At 47.5% G+C, this 18,728-nt stretch overlaps 2 protein-coding genes and 1 pseudogene across 4 annotated transcripts in view; 2 read left to right on the top strand and 1 right to left on the bottom strand.

Moving 5' to 3' along the window:
- Positions 1–1,949: 1,949 nt before the first annotated feature.
- On the top strand, positions 1,950–8,446 carry Adprh (ADP-ribosylarginine hydrolase). Its single transcript, XM_031363862.1, has 4 exons — positions 1,950–2,377; positions 4,303–4,657; positions 5,501–5,861; positions 7,359–8,446. The coding sequence occupies exons 2-4, from the start codon at positions 4,345–4,347 to the stop codon at positions 7,771–7,773; spliced, it is 1,089 nt and encodes a 362-aa protein (XP_031219722.1). The 5' UTR covers positions 1,950–2,377; positions 4,303–4,344; the 3' UTR covers positions 7,774–8,446.
- A 7,251-nt stretch (positions 8,447–15,697) lies between these two features.
- The window catches only part of Pla1a (phospholipase A1 member A), a 37,984-nt gene continuing 34,953 nt past the window's right edge, over positions 15,698–18,728 (top strand). For 2 of the 3 annotated variants that reach the window (XM_031363858.1, XM_031363860.1), the window contains exon 1: positions 15,731–16,038. In XM_031363858.1, coding sequence (XP_031219718.1) covers positions 15,858–16,038 — 181 coding nt within the window. In that variant the 5' untranslated portion in view covers positions 15,731–15,857. Of the gene's footprint in view, positions 16,039–18,728 lie in introns of all 3 variants that reach the window. The other variant, XM_031363859.1, reaches the window with a different exon arrangement.
- LOC116085899 lies at positions 15,966–17,494 on the bottom strand (annotated as a pseudogene).

The raw sequence follows: 18,728 nt of genomic DNA, 5'->3' as shown, positions 1-18,728 counted from the left end.
TTTTTGCTAAGAGTCAGTATGGGGAATGGAAGGGTCTGGGTTTCCTCACTAGAATGTGATGAGTCAAACAAATACTCCCATGGAAGTGCCATCTGATGACTTAACCTGCTTTTACGGGCATCTGCATTCTACTTTTGCCATTGTGTGGAGACAGAGTCTCCCTCTGTACCCCTAAGGCAGTCAGTCAGCAGAAGGGGAGGGGGTCCTCTCTCTTAAGATCTTTAAGTGATTCAATGAGGCCTGCCCACATTCTGGAGGATAATCCACCGTACCTAGAGTTTACTGATGCAAAGGCTAAACTTAGCTGTAAAATACCTTCCCGTCAGGAGGAAGATTTGAACAATGTGGGTGTTGTAGTTCAACCGAGAGGACATAGAGTTAGCTACTCCTCAGGTGTCATCTTAGTCTTCCTGAACGGACCACATAGCAGCTGCTCTGCTGTGGATTTCCACGTCCTTGTCCTCGGCTTTCCAGTTTGTATACTCTCTGAGTTTATTCTGAGGAGTTTACACAGGGTCTATCCTGTCCTTAGTTCTCCTTTGGTCCTTGCTGCTGTTCCTCCATTAGTCTCTGCTAGAGAGTCCAACCCGCCCTGCATAGTAACTACTTTGTCAGTGTGCAGCAGGTGCTAGTAAACATTCTCTAAGCCTTATCTGTCACCATATGTCATCGGCACTCATAACACATTCGGGTCTATGCAGTGTCAAAGCTTTGTTTAACTGTTCTGTTTTCGGATCCTAAGTGAATCTTTTCTCTTAAAACAGTTTTAACCATGATCTGGTGAGAGAACAGCTGGACCCTAGGGCCTCATACTTTTATTATATCAAACTAGAAACTAGCTTATTGTGGAAGTGTTAATGTTTGTGAACATTTGGAGTCATTTTAGTAGTTGATAAAGTCAGTTTTTAAGAAAGGATATAAAATTCTATTTACAAAATGACCCCATGTTGTTTTAAAATCATATGCATACCATAAACTAATATATACTGCAATACATATATATATACATATATACATATACATACATATGTATACACACGTACATACAGAGGGGTAACCTGTAGTTTCTATTTTTTTCTAAAATGTCTTTATATATAATATAGAAAAAATATTCTAAAAGATGTAATCCAAGTATGGTGTTGCAAGACTGAAATTCTAGCATTCTAAAGGTAGAGACAGGAGGATCACAAGTTTGAGACCAGCCTAGTCTCAAAAAAAAAAAAATCAAAATTTAATTTTCCTTCATACCTCTCCTTACTCAGAAAACTCCTTGTTCCCCTTCTGAGAGGCACTTCTAATTATTTACAATTTGATGCTTATCCTTCCAAGCAAAACACACACACTGCTTAACATATATTCATCATCCTCTGACTTATCAATTTATTTTCGCTTAATGAAAATGTCTCTAAACTCCACGTGAACGCCTCCTTTATTATTTTTGTGATTAATAGATTTATTTATGCAAGAATAGAGTCTTCAGCCAAAGTTCATAGGAGAGATTAAATGTTCAGTTCAAGTTTCCTTCCCAGATAAAGTCTTTGTTTTGAAAACATATCAGAAGAGGGGATGTTTCCAGCATAGCTCCTAAAAGAGAGTTCTTGGGAGTAGGTCTGAAATTAGGGCAGACATTTGGCTGATCTTAAGTCTAAGGAGTCAAAGCAGGATCTCTGATGTGCGTCGGGGTCCCTGTTACAGAAGCATATATCCCGTTTAAGCACGAGGCCCGATCTGCGCCTTTCTTTCGGGAGACCATGCTGTGCCGAGCTGGGTCGCGGCTACTGGGAAGAGTAGCCAGCGGCGCAGGCTTATCCTCGGAATCCGACACCTGGGCTCAACGCCGCCATTGCTCTCTTAGGGTTTTTCTTTTTTCTTTTCTTTTTTTTTTTTTTTTTAACAAATCCGGAGTCATAATGTAGGGGAAAGAAACTAAGAGTCCCTCTCTAAGATGCCTTGTGTGGAGAGCACGCAGAACCGCGGCAGAACAGACGAGGGTTAGAATCGGCCAGCCCTCGCCGCTCGGGGAGGTGAGGCCAACGGTCCGAGAGGCAGAACCCCGGCAGGGCGAGCCCCGCGCTCGTCTCGATCCACACGCAGCACGAAGCGGTTCTCCGGCTGAGCCGCAAGACTTGCGCGCCTCCAGCACCGCCCCTTCCTCCTTCTGTCCAGTGCGGAGGACGCAGCCCCGCCGGAAACCGCCGTGCGCCTGCGACCCGCCCACCCCGGAGCCCGGCCCACGGCTCCGCCCCTCTTCCGCTCTAGGCTCCGGTGCCCATACTGGCTCTCTAGCGTCCGCTACACCGCCTCCAGCTCGGGCAAGCCGGCCCTCGGTTCCGGGCCACCCCGCCCCCACCCCACGCTCTCAGCTCCGCCTCAGCAGGTACAGCCCCGGACTCCCTGAGCCACTCTCCTCCCTCTGACCCTGGTACCCGCTCGGCCCCGCTCTCACCTCCAGGCCTTCAATGCCCTCAAAGTGGCCCCCAAGACTTTCCTGAGTGCATCGCGGCCTCCCCTTCCCTCATCTCCTTTTCCTATTCCTCCTTCTACCCAGGCCGGGGAAACAAATGGGAAGCCTGGAAGTGTACATCAGTTTTGATTGTATAGTTTGATTGCTGTGTCATCTGTGGAGGTTTAGAGCGGGTTAAGGGTGGGTGTGGGGCAGTATAGATGCATGTGCCAAGGTGAAAAGGAATTTCAAAGAGAAAAGACACTGGCTACTTCCTCCGTGGGTCCCCACACACGAAGGGAGAGCCATAGCCACAAAAAAGGGAGCACTGGGAGGAGAAAATGGGGCGTTAGTCCTTAGTTCTCAGAGGTCAACAAAGCTTGGGCTTCGAAAACCTGGGCCAAAACAGGACCTCGGAGAACATTTGCAATCTTCTTTTCCTACCCCATAGATGGGAGACAGAACTCCAGCGTCAGAGGCTCGTTAGTGGTCACACAGCTATCATAAGGGAATACAAAACTCTAGTTCCTAGCCTTTGTTCATACATAACAAAATATTTAGGTAGCGTAATCAGGACCTGGCTTTTCCGTGCTCTGTCTGTTTATCCTTACTGCTTCTCCAGGTCTCTGCTGGCCTGTGCCCTCGTCCTGAGCGGTGTGACTTGAACTAAACCTAAAATAGCATTTAGGGGAAGAAAGGCCGGTGGATGGGAAGAGCTTGCACTGAGGGCAGGGGCGAGCTAGTCTTTTTGCCACAAAGAGTGTTTGCCCCTGTTCATGGGGTGGCTGGATGCACGGAGTGGGCAAACACTGAAATCACCACAGGGAATGGGTGTCGTGGGGCCCTGGCCTAAGGTAGAGTGGGGAATATGCACACTGGGAAACCAGTGCTTTAGCCAGGATTTAGTTTGTGGTGGGAATATCATTTGCAGCCCAGTACTATAGAACTTTTACCACACAGAAGACAAACAAGGGTCTGGAGAGATGACTCAGCAGCCTCTTCCAGAGGGCTCAGGTTCAATTCCCAGCCTCCACATGGCAGCCCACAAACGCTCGGTCCAGGGGTTCCAACACCCTCACACAGATACACGTGAAGGCAGAAAGCTAGAGTATGTCAATGAAACTAAATCATTTAAAAAAATTTAAATAGTGCTGTTAAAGGGATGACTGTAGGCAGAGTATTCTAGCTTAATTGTAGAACTGGTTGTTGATGAATAATAAAAATAATCACAAAGTTGTGCTCACTATGTACTTTATGGAAATACATTCATTCATTCATTCATTCATTCATTTATTTATTCCTCATAACACATCTGGGTTTTTCCATTATCACTTTACCTGAACACAAAGTTAAAGCCAGGGCTGAGGCCATGTAACGTAATACGAAGCGTGGGACCTAGAAGATCGGGGTTCCCAGGTGGGTACATTTTGGTTGTGTAAACTTAGCTTCCCCGGGGCTTTTGTTTCCTCATCTGTAAGTAGTTAGCGGTAGTGCCACTCTCCACACAAGAGAGGTGTATTCCGAAGCCAAATCTCAGCTGATGGAGAAAATGACAAGCCTGGCTTGACTTGTAGGTCTTAATGGGCTGGCCACTCTTCTCTCTAGAGTCCAAGACACAGTTGGAGACAAGCTTTGGAGTCAGTTCTGTGATAGAGTCCCGGCCCTACCCGCTAGCTCTGTAGCCCTACTCAGTTCTCTTAATACGTACGGAGCTGCAGTGTCTTCATGATGATTAACTAGCAGCACTTCTCTCATAGAACAGGCGTGAGGACTGAATGGACTAGGCTTAATACAGTGCCTACAGGGAGAGTGTAGATATTTGTGTGTTTTCTGATTCATCTTCCTCTGCCCTTCTCCAGGAGTCTCAGTTATCCCATAAGACCGCCTGTGCCAAGCTCAACATGGGTGGGGGACTGATGGAGAGGTATGTGGCCGCCATGGTGCTGAGCGCAGCCGGAGACACCTTAGGCTACTTCAACGGGAAGTGGGAGTTCCTGCGGGATGGGGAAGAGATACACCAGCAGCTGGCCCAGATGGGTGACTTGGAAGCCATAGACGTGGCACGGTGGAGAGTCAGTGATGATACCATCATGCACCTAGCTACAGCCGAAGCCCTCATGGAAGCCGGCCAATCCCCGGATCTGCCTCAGCTGTATTCCCTACTAGCTAAACATTACCGGGACTGCATGGGAGACATGGATGGCCGGGCACCAGGTGAGTGCCAGCCGCTGAGAGGTTTTGGAGGATGGAGAAGGCAGCCCAGGGGAGACACTAAGACGGTACATGGAGAGTAGGGAATAGAATGACCCTGTTATCCACACTTTGGAGGACTTTGATTTCAAAACCAGCCCAGGCTCCATAGTGAGGTTCTGTTTCAGAAAATCAGAAGAAGAAAAAAAAAATTGTGAAACATTTCAACATCAATGGAACAGAAACTAGTGTGGATCTGAATTCTTGTAACTTATTGATGCTGCCACATTCACAGTTTTGTAAGTTGTGCAGATGAGTAGTTAACGAATATAGAAAGGATTTATTGATGAAATAGGAAAAAATAGGTTTCAGAACATGTTTTGAAAATAACTTTTAAAAGGTACCAGAGTTTGCCAGGTGTGGTGGTGCATACCTGAAATCCCAGCACTTGGGAGGTGGAGGCAAGAGAATGAGTTTGCAGCTAGCCAGATATACAGAGAATACAGAGATACACAGAGAATTTCAGTCCAGACAGGTTTATATGGAAGGCTTGTCTTTCAAAAATAAAAGCAAATACAGTACAGCTACCTTTTGAGCTGCTATGAGTTCTGTAATAACTAGAGAGATCCCAAGGCTTTCTATGTGTCTACATATATGCTTTGTTAATTCTTAAGATCACTCTTAGGACTATGTATAAAGAAGGCTAGCTGTCGCTGTCGGGCTGGGATTTGAAGTTGAGGGACCACCCCATCGTGTGTCCAGGGCTCTCAGTTTCAGAGAAACCTGCGAATCTGTTTAGTTCTGCACTCTCACTGGGTCCATTGTTCTGGTGACTCTGACCCCTTGCTCTACCTGACTCACCCCTAGGTGGCGCTTGCATGCAGAATGCCATGCTGCTGGAGCCCAACAAGGCCGATGGCTGGAGGATTCCCTTCAACAGTCACGAGGGTGGCTGTGGGGCCGCCATGCGTGCCATGTGCATCGGGCTGAGGTTCCCTCACCCCAGCCAGCTGGATATGCTGATCCAAGTGAGCATCGAGAGCGGCCGGATGACCCACCACCACCCCACGGGCTACCTCGGAAGCCTTGCGTCCGCTCTTTTTACGGCATATGCAGTGAATGGCAAATCACCATGGCAATGGGGAAAAGGGCTCATGGAGGTGCTGCCTGAAGCCAAAAAGTACATCACCCAGTCAGGCTACTTTGTTAAGGAAAATCTTCAACATTGGTGAGTCTCTAGGTGTGTCCCAGCTGGCACACGTGCGAGTGATGAACCACACGTGTACCTAGGGTTCAGAGATCACAGTTGCCATCACAGATCTCGAAAACCTGACCTCTCCAGGGCATCTGCTAAGGATTTGAGGCTCCTTTCCTTCCATGGTTGCCTGAAGCAGCCAAGTGGATACCTCAGTGTAGGCACCTGTGCTCCTCTCTGGATTCCGGCTTTCTCTGAGTTTTATGAACCTTTCTTGGTTATTTCCAACTTCCGGGAGATTTGTTTTTCCAGTATTGTTCTGAAACGGTATTTCAAAACCCTTGGTTGGAATACCCAAGAGAGGTTTCTCCAGGAGCTGGTAAGTTTTAAGGCCACTATGGCCTACTTCACATTATCTTTCGTAGAAGAAACAAGGCTCAGAGGCTCTTACTGAAGTTACCCATGATTGTGATATTCCAGAGTTTCCCTTGGAAAAATGATAAGAAGTTGCTCTGGGCCCAGAAAATCAAATCTTTATTTCCCATAGCCTGGCACGTATTTTCCTACCTGAGCAACTGCACCCATACCTGGTTTATGTAGATGACTTCTGTCTTAGTCAGGGCTTTACTGCTGTGAACAGACACCATGACCAAGGCAACTCATGTAAGAACAACATTTAACTAGGACTGGCTTACAGGTTCAAAAGTTCAGTCCATTATCATCAAGGCAGGAATATGGCAGCATCCAGGCAGGCATGGTGCATGAGAAGCTGAGAGTTCTACATCTTCATCTGAAGGCTGTCTGTAGAATACTGGCTTCCAGGCAGCTAGGATGAGGGTCTTAAAGCCCACACTCTCAGTGACACACCTACTCCAACAGGGTCACACCTTCTGAAAGTGCCACTTCCTGGGCCAAGCATATGCAAACCATCATATAAAAACTATATGAATGGCTTGTGGAGTTAATTTAGATTTTTTTTCATATAACTTTATGACTCTAGTGTGAGGAATTGAAGTCATTCTAGAATTTTCTCTATTTACACATCTACCTGGTATTTTTCTATATAGCTTTTGACATTAGTTTTTTTGTTTGTTTTTTAAGATTTATTTATTGTTATATGTAAGTACACTGTAGCTGTCTTCAGACACATCAGAAGAGGCCTTCAGATCTCATTGTGGATGGTTGTGAGCCACCATGTGGTTGCTGGGATTTGAACTCGGGATCTTTGGAAGAGCAGTCAGTGCTCTTTCCCACTGAGCCATCTCACCAGCCCTTTTTTTTTAAAGATTTATTTATTTCATGTATATGAGTACACATTGTAGCTGTACAGATAGTTGTGAGCCTTCATCTGGTTGTTGGGAATTGACTTTTAGGATATCTGCTTGCTCCAGTCAACCCCACTTGCTCTGGTCAGCCCGCTCACTCCAGTAGACCACACTAGTTCCAGTTGGCCCTGCTCGCTCCAGCCCAAAGATTTATTAGCTGTTTTCAGCTAATAAATTTTCTTTAAAATTGATTTTTCCTCCACAGGTCCTACTTTGAGAAAGAATGGGAAAAGTACCTGGAACTTAGAGGAATTTTGGATGGCAATTCAGCTCCCATCTTCCCGCAGCCCTTTGGTGTGAAGGAAAGGGATCAGTTCTACATCGATGTGAGCTACTCTGGCTGGGGTGGCAGCAGCGGACACGATGCCCCCATGATTGCCTACGATGCCCTCCTGGCTGCAGGGGATTCCTGGAAGGAGCTCGCACACAGAGCCTTTTTCCACGGTGGGGACAGTGATTCCACGGCAGTCATTGCTGGCTGCTGGTGGGGAGTTATGCACGGTTTTAAAGGAGTAAATCCTTCTAACTATGAGAAGCTCGAATACCGACAGCGGCTAGAAGAGGCCGGAAGAGCTTTGTATTCTCTTGGGTCAAAAGAAGGCACTGTAATTGATCCCTAGAGAGAGGGTGGTTTGTTTCTGGCAGTTTCTTCCCCAGTTTCTGGCCCTGACGCCCATTCTCTTAGCTTTTCAAGAATCCTAATTTTGTGTTTGAAGAGTTCTGAGGTAACAATGTTCCTTGGACATATTTAGCCCTTCCTTCCTACACTTACCCCGCTCTCCCCAAGTTCTTCTCTTATATGTGAGAATCTTTTTATTTTAGTTGATGGGGTCAGCTTTTCCCATCAGAAACTTATAACCTTGTATTCAAGTCTCCGTTTTTATTATGGAATTGTTTTAAGTGTTCGGTCTGGCTTTTCTTTAATTGGGTCTCCCACCTGTCCCAAGTAGGCTAAGACAAAGATTTATTGGGGGGGGGGGTAATTCCAGGAAGCGTTGGTAGGAGACTAGGGAAGTGAGACGGGAAGGGAGGGGATGCCACACAGGTTGTGTGAAGAGCAGGATTCTTCATGACCATCAGGGTGTAGTCTGTCTGTGTCCCCTGTCCAAGGCAATCTTCAGAGCTGTCCTGGTAAGAGGCCATGCCAGTTTTGAGTGTGTATCCAATGACTTTTACCTGATTAGTTAAGTCCCATACCCAGGGATGCTATTAAGTCCCTGGTGTTGTGGATTTGTTGTATTACGTTAATTGGGTTCCCAAAATTACACGGAATTTGCAAGTCTGCATGCAAGACAATGAGTGTCCTTGTCCTCAGTTGACTTTAATTGGTAAATAAAGTTGCCTGGCAGCCAGTGGCTGGGCAGAGAGATAGAGGTGGGACTTTTAGGATTCCAGGATAAGAAATGCAGGAGGGGGAGAAAGCAGAATCACCATGCCAGAAAAGGAAAAAGATCCAGACTTGAGGCTGCAGAAGAGAAAGCATGCAATCATGTAGGAGCCAAAGGAAGAGCGGGCCCCAGTCTCCTGCCACCCCATTGGCTCTAGGGTAGCAAAGATGGAATACAGATTTTAGTAAGTAATAATTCAGGAGTATTGAGGGGAGGCATTAGCAATGTGGAAGAGTGTGTGTGTGTGTGTGTGAGAGAGAGAATCCAGAGCATTGGGGTGGGGTAGTGCCACTAGGGAGATTAAGTGACTATAGCAACATACTGGGACCTCGGCTTGCTTGTCTGCAAAAGGAATGTGAATGTCTTCACATAAAGCACGAGAACAGAAGGGCAAAGTGGAAATCCTGAGAGCATATATGTTAGTTACTGTTCTATTGCTGTGGAGAGACACCATGACCACCACAACTCTTATAATTTAATTGGGTCTGGCCTACAGTTTCAGAGGCTCAGTCTATTATCATCATGGTGGGAAGCATGGCAGCAAAGAGGCAGACATAGTGCTGGCGAAGTAGTTGAGAGTTCTATATCTAGATATGCAGGCAGTTGGAAGAGAGACCCTGGGCTTAACACAGGCTTCTGAAATGTCAAAGTCCACCTCCCAGTGACACACTTCCTCCAACAAGGCCACACCTCCTAAACCACCTAATCCTTTCAAATAGCACCACTCCCAATGAAGGACCATTACTCAAACCACCACGGTCAGCTGGCTGCTCTACATCCAGACATGCTACTTCCTTCCTCTACCCCTCCCATTCCTTTTTGACAAGGCCTCTAGCCTAGGCTGTCTCTAACTCCTCAAGAAACTGAAGATGATCTCGAACTTCTGATCTACCTGCTTTCACCTCCAAGTGTTGGGAACACAAACATTCAACATCGCTATTTGGTGCTGGGAATCAAACCTAGACCTTTGTGCATGCTAGGCAAACATTGCGTAAACTGAGCTACAATCCCAGCTCTGTACTTTAAACCATCATCTTCTTGCCTCCCTCTCTTTTTTCCTCGCCCCTCCTCCTCTCTGCTTTTGGAGACAAGGTCTTAATATGAACCCTGGCTGGCCTAAAACACTTTGTGTAGACCAGGCTGGCCTCAAAACTCACAGAGATCTGTCTGCCTCTGCCTCCTGAGCAGTGTGATTTGAGGCATGCGCCACCAAGCCCACTCCTAAATCCATCACTTTTTTGACTTGTGTGCAGGCAAGCAGTAGGCATTTAATCAGTATAGACTAAGTGACTATTGCTAGGTAACTTCCCACCCCTCACAACTCTTCCAGTTACCTTTACAAATAGTAGCAAAGCTGACTATCTTGAACTTGTAGTCTTCCCATGAGTGTCAACACCCTTTCTAACTCAGAGTTGCTTTTCTTTCTCCTTCTGGTAAGTTCTATCTCATCCCTCATGATGCAGATGGACAGACCCTTTGAGATGAAGCCAGAACTTACCCTCCTCCACGTTTTACCCACAGCTCTTGTTCACAGCTCTGTGCCCATTCTGAATCTTGTGAGGTGGCTGGATATCTTTCTGGTCAGTCTCAAAGGCACACTGCGTAGCAGAGGTCTGGCTACTACAGTTAACTTCAGTTACTGGGTAACTGGGTCACTTCAGTCTCCCAGGAGGCTTCCTCACCTGTCTCACTACCAAGGGTAAGGACAGGCCCTCCACCCTGCCCTCCCCCGACCCCAGACCTGTAACACGCACACAGAACAACCACAGATTTTGGACTCCTGTGATTTCTCCTTTAGTTTCCTGGTGTTCACTAGGTTTGGGAGAGGGATGTCTCCTCACTATAGTCTGGGCTTTACCATTCCCTGTCTTTAGGTTTCTTTACAATGTGGGGAAGGGCAGGAGGTTTATAGGCATTGCCCGCTGAGAGCTGGGGTAGGGCTGTAACCACGGAGATAACAAAAGACCCTAACCCATCCTGTTCTCTTTGTCTGCCAGTTTTCACCTCATCACAGGCACACTGGGAAAGCCCAGAAGTTCAGAGGTCTCTTTTCAAACCCCCTCCTCAAACATCACTCTGACCTTGTGACCCTGGAAAGCAGGGGAAAAGAGGGAAGAGGGAGAGGAAGGATGAAAACAAAGAAAAAGGTGATCAATTCAATGCATAATATCCAGGCAAGTCAGTGCAAGCGTGGTCCCAGCAGGAGCCTGTCCTGTATAGCCATTGACCACAGGCCGAAATCCAAGGCAATCCAGGGCAGACAGCTCTTCCTGATGGTGTTTCATTTGCTTTCTTTACTGCCTGAGGTTGCTAGGGAAACAGTTCCTTCTAAGACCAGCAAAATTTGCATCATGTTCTCCAGTCTGCAACCACAGTCGCCACCCAATGCATCTTTCCTTTGTTAACAGCTTTGGAACTGCTGCAGGGTAGGACTGAAACCTATCAACCCAGCTCATCCAGAAGAGTAGTAGTTGGTACCCTTCCATCTCCTCCACCACCACCACCACCAGCAGCAGCAGCAGCAGCAGCAGCAGCAGCAGCAGCAACAACCAAACAAATGACAAAGTGGGGCCAGAGGTCTGTTGTCTATGCAAAGTCACAGGATGAGAGCAAGCTGGGCTTTATGCCTAAATTTGACTGTAAGACATGGGTTAAACCCTGAAATATTGCCGGGCAATGGTGGCACACACCTTTAATCCCAGCATTTGGGAGGCAGAGGCAGGCAGATTTCTGAGTTCGAGGGCAGCCTGGTCTACAGGGTAAGTTCCAGGGCTATACAGAGAAACCCTGTCTCAAAACAAACAAACAAACAAAAAAAAAAACAAAAAAAGAAAGAAAGAAAGAAAAAAAAATCTTGAAATGTTTTCCTACTCCTACACTGCCTGGCAGTTTTTGCAGCAGATCTGGGGTAGTTGTTTCCCCATACACTTAGCCAGCCAATTCCCAGAAGTCATCAGCTGCTTGACCTCAAATCAGATCCTCAGGTTGAGGGCTTCACCCCACAAGGCTGTCCACTTCACATAACCTTCACAAGTCCGGGATTGACCTGAGTGTCTAACTCATGACTGACTGTAAGACAAACTCCCCACAACTTCCTTCTTACAGCCAGGCAGCTTGTACATCTCAGACACAGCTCGCTTTGCCAGAATGCCTGCAACTGAAGAGCAGAGAGGAGAGGAGCACAGGGCACTTGAACAGAGTCCTGTGGTTTCCGTCTGAGAAGCTGTGGACTGACATTTGCTTTTGTTGATAGAGGACAGTGCTTCCATCCACAAGGTTCCTCATGCTTCCCAGCACAGCCTTCCCTATGCTGGTCAATGCTAGCAGGAGAAGTTAACAACATACCCACCCATCAGTCCACATCAGGGGCTGAGTTTTCTTCATATAGGTATTCCACCTGAAAGACATTTATTTTAAGTGTAAGTTGGGCATGGTACTCCGTGCCTGTGATCCCAGCATTCTGGAGGCTGAAGCAGGAAGATCACTATAACTTTGAGGCTAGCCTGGGCTACACAGACTTTGAGGCTAGCCTGGGCTACACAGTGAATATAAGATTGTTCTGGTCTATGTAATGAATTTCAGCCAAGCCTAGCCTATATACCCTCAGGACACCTCTGCCCAATCCCTCAAGCTTATTTAAATAAAACCTTCAAGTTCACTTTAGGAACTGATGGGTGGGAAGAGTTGGCCGGAATCGGGAGGGTGATACTAACAAAGGTGATTGTAGAACATGAACTTGAAAAAACAAAACAAAACCAAAAACCAACAACAAGAGGATGACTTCTTCTAGAGTCAGCCTGGTGGGCATAGCATTTGAGGTTCAGGTGGGCTTCCTGGGTCCCCCAGCCTTGAATGCAGAAGCCCTGGGAGCTGGTGCTTGTCTCTTGTCAAGCTTGCTAGCCATGCATGTAGAACTAAGGATGGCATGCTCTGATACTGGGCAGAAAACTGCCTTTGAGCTGCCTCTGCTTCCAGGAACATCCTCTGGGCTTCCTGTCATCAGGACTAACGGAAGATAGGGTGGTATTGTTTGTCCTGGAGAGGTGCGGGGAGGTGATGTACCCCATATACTGAGTGGCTAATGATGTGTTCCCTGGTGGTGACTCTTCAGATTAAAACCTTCTCTGCTACTTTGTGCAGACTAGGGGGATAGTATTTAACCTGGTACCATCTTTATTTCCACAGTGACTTCACCTGCCTTGTGGATTGTGTGTTTTGTGTGTAGTAGTATCTGACGGGTGACACATACTCAAGGGGAGAGTAGCAATGTAAAACTGTGCTGTGTCATATTAGTGTTTAATTTAGGGTTTAAAGATTATTATTATTATATCTAAATACACTGTGGCTGTCTTCAGACAGCCCTGGAAGAGGGCATCAGATCTCATTATGGATGGTTGTGAGCCACCATGTGGTTGCTGGGATTTGAACTCAGGACCTTCAGAAGAGCAGTCAGTGCCCTTAACTGTTGAGCCATCTCTCCAGCCCCGACATCTCTTTTAAAAGTGTGCCTGGTGTCTTCTTTCTACCTGCCGGTGATGGAATGGGAGCTGCAGGGAAAGCCCCACACATGCTACTTCAAGCCAGTTTCTTCCACCACTTGGGAAACTTTTGATTCAATCCACGGGACCCACGGAGTTAGGTTTCTTGAGGGTGTCTCTTGGTTCTGTCTTGCAGTTTTGCATCACCAAATATAAGCCTGCCGAGAGTCACAATGCTTAGTTTGAGAACAAACATCAGTCATAGAATTTCAACACCAAACTCTCATTCCAAAGCTACAGACGGTTCTCAGTCTCTGCATAGTTGGAGCCTTGGAGTCATTTGGGGGCTCAGTACCTTTCTATTCCATAAACCTCACCCTCTCTCCTGTGACCTTTTGTCTGGAGAAATGCAGTGCAGGCTTGTGTCTATTTTTTGGGGAGGGGGAATGGAAATATTGTTTTAAAAATGAAAACTGGGGATGTAGATTATTTTCACAGCCTTTGTCTGGGATAAGCAAGGCTCAGGTTCAGCTGTCGACAGTGGCCCGGGTATAAAATAGAAGGGGTTCCAAAATTACTTGGTGTATTGTATGAGGCAACTTCACTGCGTTCTTGTTACTAACCTGTCTTAGACCTAGATAGGACTCCCTCTCCTCTCTCCAAGTTTTAGGAAGTAAACTTATTACCAACATGGATACCAAAAGCCTAGGGTGCATTTTAGCCAGTTCCTCAAGGTCCAGGAATGCTGTTCCCTGTATGTGTCCCACTTGCACAACAGCTCAGGGACTCAGAGAGCAGCCAGGCCTGGGTGTTATACACAAGAGACACATGACTCTGTGGGTTTAAGCATTGAAAATCCTCCTGTTTTAGAGAAAGAAGAGGTGGAAAGGCTGGATTAGGGCCCAGATTCATTGGGCCAGTCCCCTACTGTTTCAGGATGCTGTGTTCCCTGCCTACACTGCAGTCGCTCTTGAGAACTACCAGCAAGAAAGATGAACTGGGTCAGCTGAAGATGGCTCATCTGTCCCTGCCTGTGCTCACTTACTGTGCTTTTGTGCTCCCACGCTGTCATGGCTCTTCCTGCTTGTCAGCTTGACTCTATCTGGAATGAACTACAATCTAGAATTGGAGGGCTCACCTGTGATCCAGATGTTGAGGCTGGAAGACACACGTTTCTGACCTGGATCTTCGCCTGGAGATCTTGAGGCATAGTGGTTATGAAAAGCTTAGACACTTGGGAGGCAGAGGCAGGCAGATTTCTGAGTTCGAGGCCAGCCTGGTCTACAGAGTGAGTTCCAGGACAGCCAGGGCTACACAGAGAAACCCTGTCTCGAAAACCCAAAAAGAAAAAAAAAAAAAAAAAAAAAAAAAAAAAAAAAAAAAAAGCTTAGACCCAGGCAAGGTAGTACATGCCTTTAATTCCAGGAGGCTAAGGCAAGGAGATCTCTGAGTTCAAAGTCAGCCTGGGACAAAATAAATCCCAGATCCAGGCATGGTGGTACACACCTTTAATCTGGGCCACACCTTCTGCTTGAGACCTACATAAAAAAGGAAGGTTCTCGTTTCCTCTTCTGCTTGCACTTACTTGCCAGGACATCTGTTGGTATCTACTTTTACAGAAGACCAGCTGAAACAACTAGCCTCATGGGACTGAGAAACTACTAGATTCTTAGATTTCCCATGCGCACACACGCATGTTATACATGCACACATTCATTCTTCACCATAAATTTCCATACATTTGAAATTTTAGAAATTTATTTGTTGTGTGTGCACACACATGTGCATGTTGGTGTGTTTATGTATGTGTGTATGGCAGAGATCCATGTCAGCTGACTTCCACCATCTTTCGAGACGGTCTCTCACTGAACCAGGTACTCACAACTGCCTAGGCTGCTCCATGGATATTTCCAGGGCAGTGGTTCAGAGGCTCTGTTCTGGGCATCAGCTGTCCTGCTCTAAACCCATATCGGGCATCACCTTTGTAAGCTTCTTAATGTACCCTGACAGGGCTGTAAAGCGCGTGTGTCAACAGCTCTTTACAAAGCTGCTGTTCAGAAGGACAATGCTTGCCTGCTGTCAGCTCGCTCTCGGCCTTGTAATGATGTGCTTTTGTTGCAGGAGCACCGGACTGGCAAGGGCCTTGCCCTGCCCTAGCCTGCAAAAATATCACACTCTGTGGTCTCCACTCCCCCCTGGAGTGAGGGGGCCACATGAGAGGACAGACTTCCTGACTCCAAACCCAGGCTAGACCACATCCATCAGTAGTGTCCCCACATCATTCACCTCTCCTACTCTTGATTCTTTACCTGTGAGCTCAAGCAGCAAGATGCCTCTTCTCTTGGGTTGGCCTTGACTTTCTAACTTTGAGAGAGACTGTGGAAGGCAGCGGCACCCTGCAGAAACAAACTGGATCTCCTTTACTCTGTCCCATAAACGTACTTGCATGTGTGTCGCTGGCTGCACAGTGAGTGAGGCTCCTGGGGATCCAAAAGTGAAAGAGCTTTCCAGCCTCCAGTTGGACAGTATCCCAGGGACAAACATGCCCACAGAAATTCCATTATGGTGAGAGTTTTGTAACCCCCAGGAGATGAAAGGCTGCCGTGGCCATCACTGACATTTCATAATGGGAAATAGAGTTGTGGAAAGTCATTTCCTGATCTTGTTTGGCAAAGAGAGGAAGAACGTTATGTTTCAGTGTCCCCTGCTTAGGAAAAAAAGAAATGTGGGAAAGGGCACTCATTTTCATTGGGAAGAAGAAACTGAAAACTCTAGAGGTTAAACAAATAGGAAGCTTTATTTATTTGTTTATTTAGTTTACAAGCGTGGAGCCAGTCAATGATTCCCAAGTCCCAAGTGGGTGTTGCATGTTTGCTGGGAGGCTGGGCTAGGAGACATCCCAGGCTTCAGTCTCCTTCATTCTGGCTCCAAGACTCCAGCCGAGCGATGCGTCCTGGCCTCTGGGAGACCTGCTTCTGGTTGTGGGGACCGCTTTTATGGCTCAGCATTGGAAGTTCAGGTAAACCAAGGGCTTGGGCCTTGGGTGGAGTCTTCTTTCTTTCTTTTTTTTGGATCCAATGTCTTTATTGTCAGGTTCTCCCCACCCTTTCCAACCCCCCCCCCCTTTACTTTCAAACCTATAGAAAAACCCCAAGCCTGGGAATGTCCTGGGGAAGAAAAGTGTTTCTGCCCGATGGTCCAGGCAGTGCAGACAGGAAGAGTGCAGGGGTAAGGGTGGTGGCCCAGTAACTCCACTTGCAAAGGATGTAGCACTCACTGGGTAGGATGCATGGGGAGAGGAGTTCCTGCTGCCAGCTTTCCTCTGGTACCAACTATAGACTGGCATCCAGAGATGGGAGCCTGGCTTGAGGTCTGAGGCAGTGGTGCCCTTCTGCTGGTAGCCAATGCTGCTTACTGCAAGGCTCCATCTTCTGCATGTGTCCTGGCTGTGCTCCAGCTCCTCCTCGTCACCGTCATCTTGAGTTTGGACTTCTCCTTGGGGTGTGCCTGCCTCAGAAGCTGTCTTCTTGGGGGGCTGGGGGCCGGCTGCTGCTGCTGCTGCAGCTCCCACTTCCACCACCACTGCGGCCACTGCTGCCACCACCAACATTGCCACTGCCATCTCCGCCACTGCTGCCCCCTCCACCACCACCGCTGCTGTCACCCTTCTTCTTGGCATCTGGGTTGGCCTTCTGTTCTTCAGCAATCTGTTCCAAGTGACCCAACAGGGCATCGATGTTGGACTTGATCTGTGTCAGCTCTGTTTTGATGGTCTGTAGCTCACTGCTCTTTAACTTGATTTTGGCTGAGCCAGTAGTGATAGATAGCTGTAGAGCAGGCAAAGAGCTTGACGGGTATTGTAGTTTTGACATGGCGAACCAAAGGGACTGTAACACAGGGTCGCTTCACTGGAACTGCCCTGGGCACAGGCACTGGAGAAAGCCGGCCTCGATAATCTAACAGCCTGTAGATGGCAGTTGCTGCTCCGTTTAGCCCCTTGGGTCTATTAGGATTGGGCTCTCGGGCCATGTTGATACGCAGGGTCTGTCCAGCTAGCACCTGCCCATTCTCTCCTAGCACAGCTTGCCCGGGCATGGCGCTCATTGGCATACTGGACAAAAGCATAGCCTTTGTGCACAGAACAGCCAGCCACACGGCCATACTTGGAAAAGATGGTCTCCACATCTGACTTCTTTACCACAGCTGTGTTTAGATTTCCAATGAAGACCCGAGAGTTGATGGACTTAGGGTTATTTTTGTTGGTTACATTGCTGGTCTGAATCTTCAAGGACATGGTGTCCACCAGTACCAAGAATGAGTTTAGCCAGCTATTTCGTCCTTTGGGTTACAGGGTCAGCAGCAGCTGTCTCTAGAAATAGGGCTCACCAGCGCGGCACGGAAGGCGACAGCGCGTCTGCTCTCGGAGGGCTGGAGGGCAGAGGCGGCCCCGGGCCACCGCGTGAGCAACCCGAGCACACAGCACACCCGAGTCGCGACCGCTTCCGCCCCCTCCGCTTCCCTAGGCTCCGCGCCCCGCGCTGCTCGCGCACCCCTCCGCACTGACAGGAATCTTATTTCTTAAGCTGCCTTCTTACACAGCACCGACTTTGGAAGGTCCCCTAAAAGTTCTCTATCTCTGGTGGTGATTTTAAAAGAAAGGGGGAAAACCCTCTTATCATAATGGGAATTAGTGGTCAGGCCAGTGCCTTCTCAGGGTACCAAAACTGAATTTCCCCCATCTCCTGACTCTTTTAAAATCCGAATTACAGCCCTTATCACCTTGTTCAAGCCAAGGTGACTGTAACAAATTACCTTCGACTAATTCTCAATATTCGTTTTTATCCTACTAATGGCCACTGTTTCTAGATGTAGTTAATTTTTAAGTTTGTCAAACTAACTTGTGGGAAACTTTAAGAACGCTTTTGTCTTACACACACACACACACACACAATCACACACACACACACAGAGTCACACACACAGAGTCACACACACAGTCACACACACACACATAGAGAGTCACACACAGAGTCACACACACACAGAGTCACATACCCACACAGAGTCACATACACACACAGTCACATACACACAGTCACATACACACAGTCACACACACAGTCACACACACACAGTCACACACACACAGAGTCACATACACACGGAGTCACACACATACACAGTCACACACACACAGAGTCACACACACAGTCATACACACACACATAGTCACACACACACAGTCACACACACACAGTCACACACACACATAGTCACACACACACAGTCACACACACACAGTCACACACACAGTCACACACACACAGTCACATACACACAGTCACACACACAGTCACACACACACAGTCACACACACAGAGTCACATACACACAGAGTCACACACACACAGTCACACACACACAGAGTCACACACACACAGTCACACACACACACATAGTCACACACACACAGTCACACACACACAGTCACACACACAGAGTCACACACACACACAGTCATACACACACAGAGTCACATACACACACAGAGTCACATACACACAGAGTCACACACACAGTCACACACACACACAATCACACACACAGTCACACACACAGAGTCACACACACATAGAGTCACACACACAGTCACACACACACAGAGTCACACACACAGTCACACACACACAGTCACACACACAGAGTCAC

This window comes from Mastomys coucha, unplaced genomic scaffold (assembly GCF_008632895.1).
Source record: "Mastomys coucha isolate ucsf_1 unplaced genomic scaffold, UCSF_Mcou_1 pScaffold12, whole genome shotgun sequence".
In the NCBI taxonomy this organism is placed as follows: Eukaryota; Metazoa; Chordata; class Mammalia; order Rodentia; family Muridae; genus Mastomys; species Mastomys coucha.
This window is presented reverse-complemented; position numbering and strand designations above follow the sequence as displayed.

What these genes read in the sequence shown, in the direction of transcription:
- Adprh (XM_031363862.1), top strand. Translation starts at nt 4,345, where the DNA reads ATGGGTGGGGGACTGATGGAGAGGTATGTGGCCGCCATGGTGCTGAGC. An exon ending in CATGGATGGCCGGGCACCAG is followed by an intron (nt 4,658 to 5,500) that starts GTGAGTGCCAGC and finishes ACTCACCCCTAG; the next exon opens with GTGGCGCTTGCATGCAGAAT. An exon ending in AAGGAAAATCTTCAACATTG is followed by an intron (nt 5,862 to 7,358) that starts GTGAGTCTCTAG and finishes TTTCCTCCACAG; the next exon opens with GTCCTACTTTGAGAAAGAAT.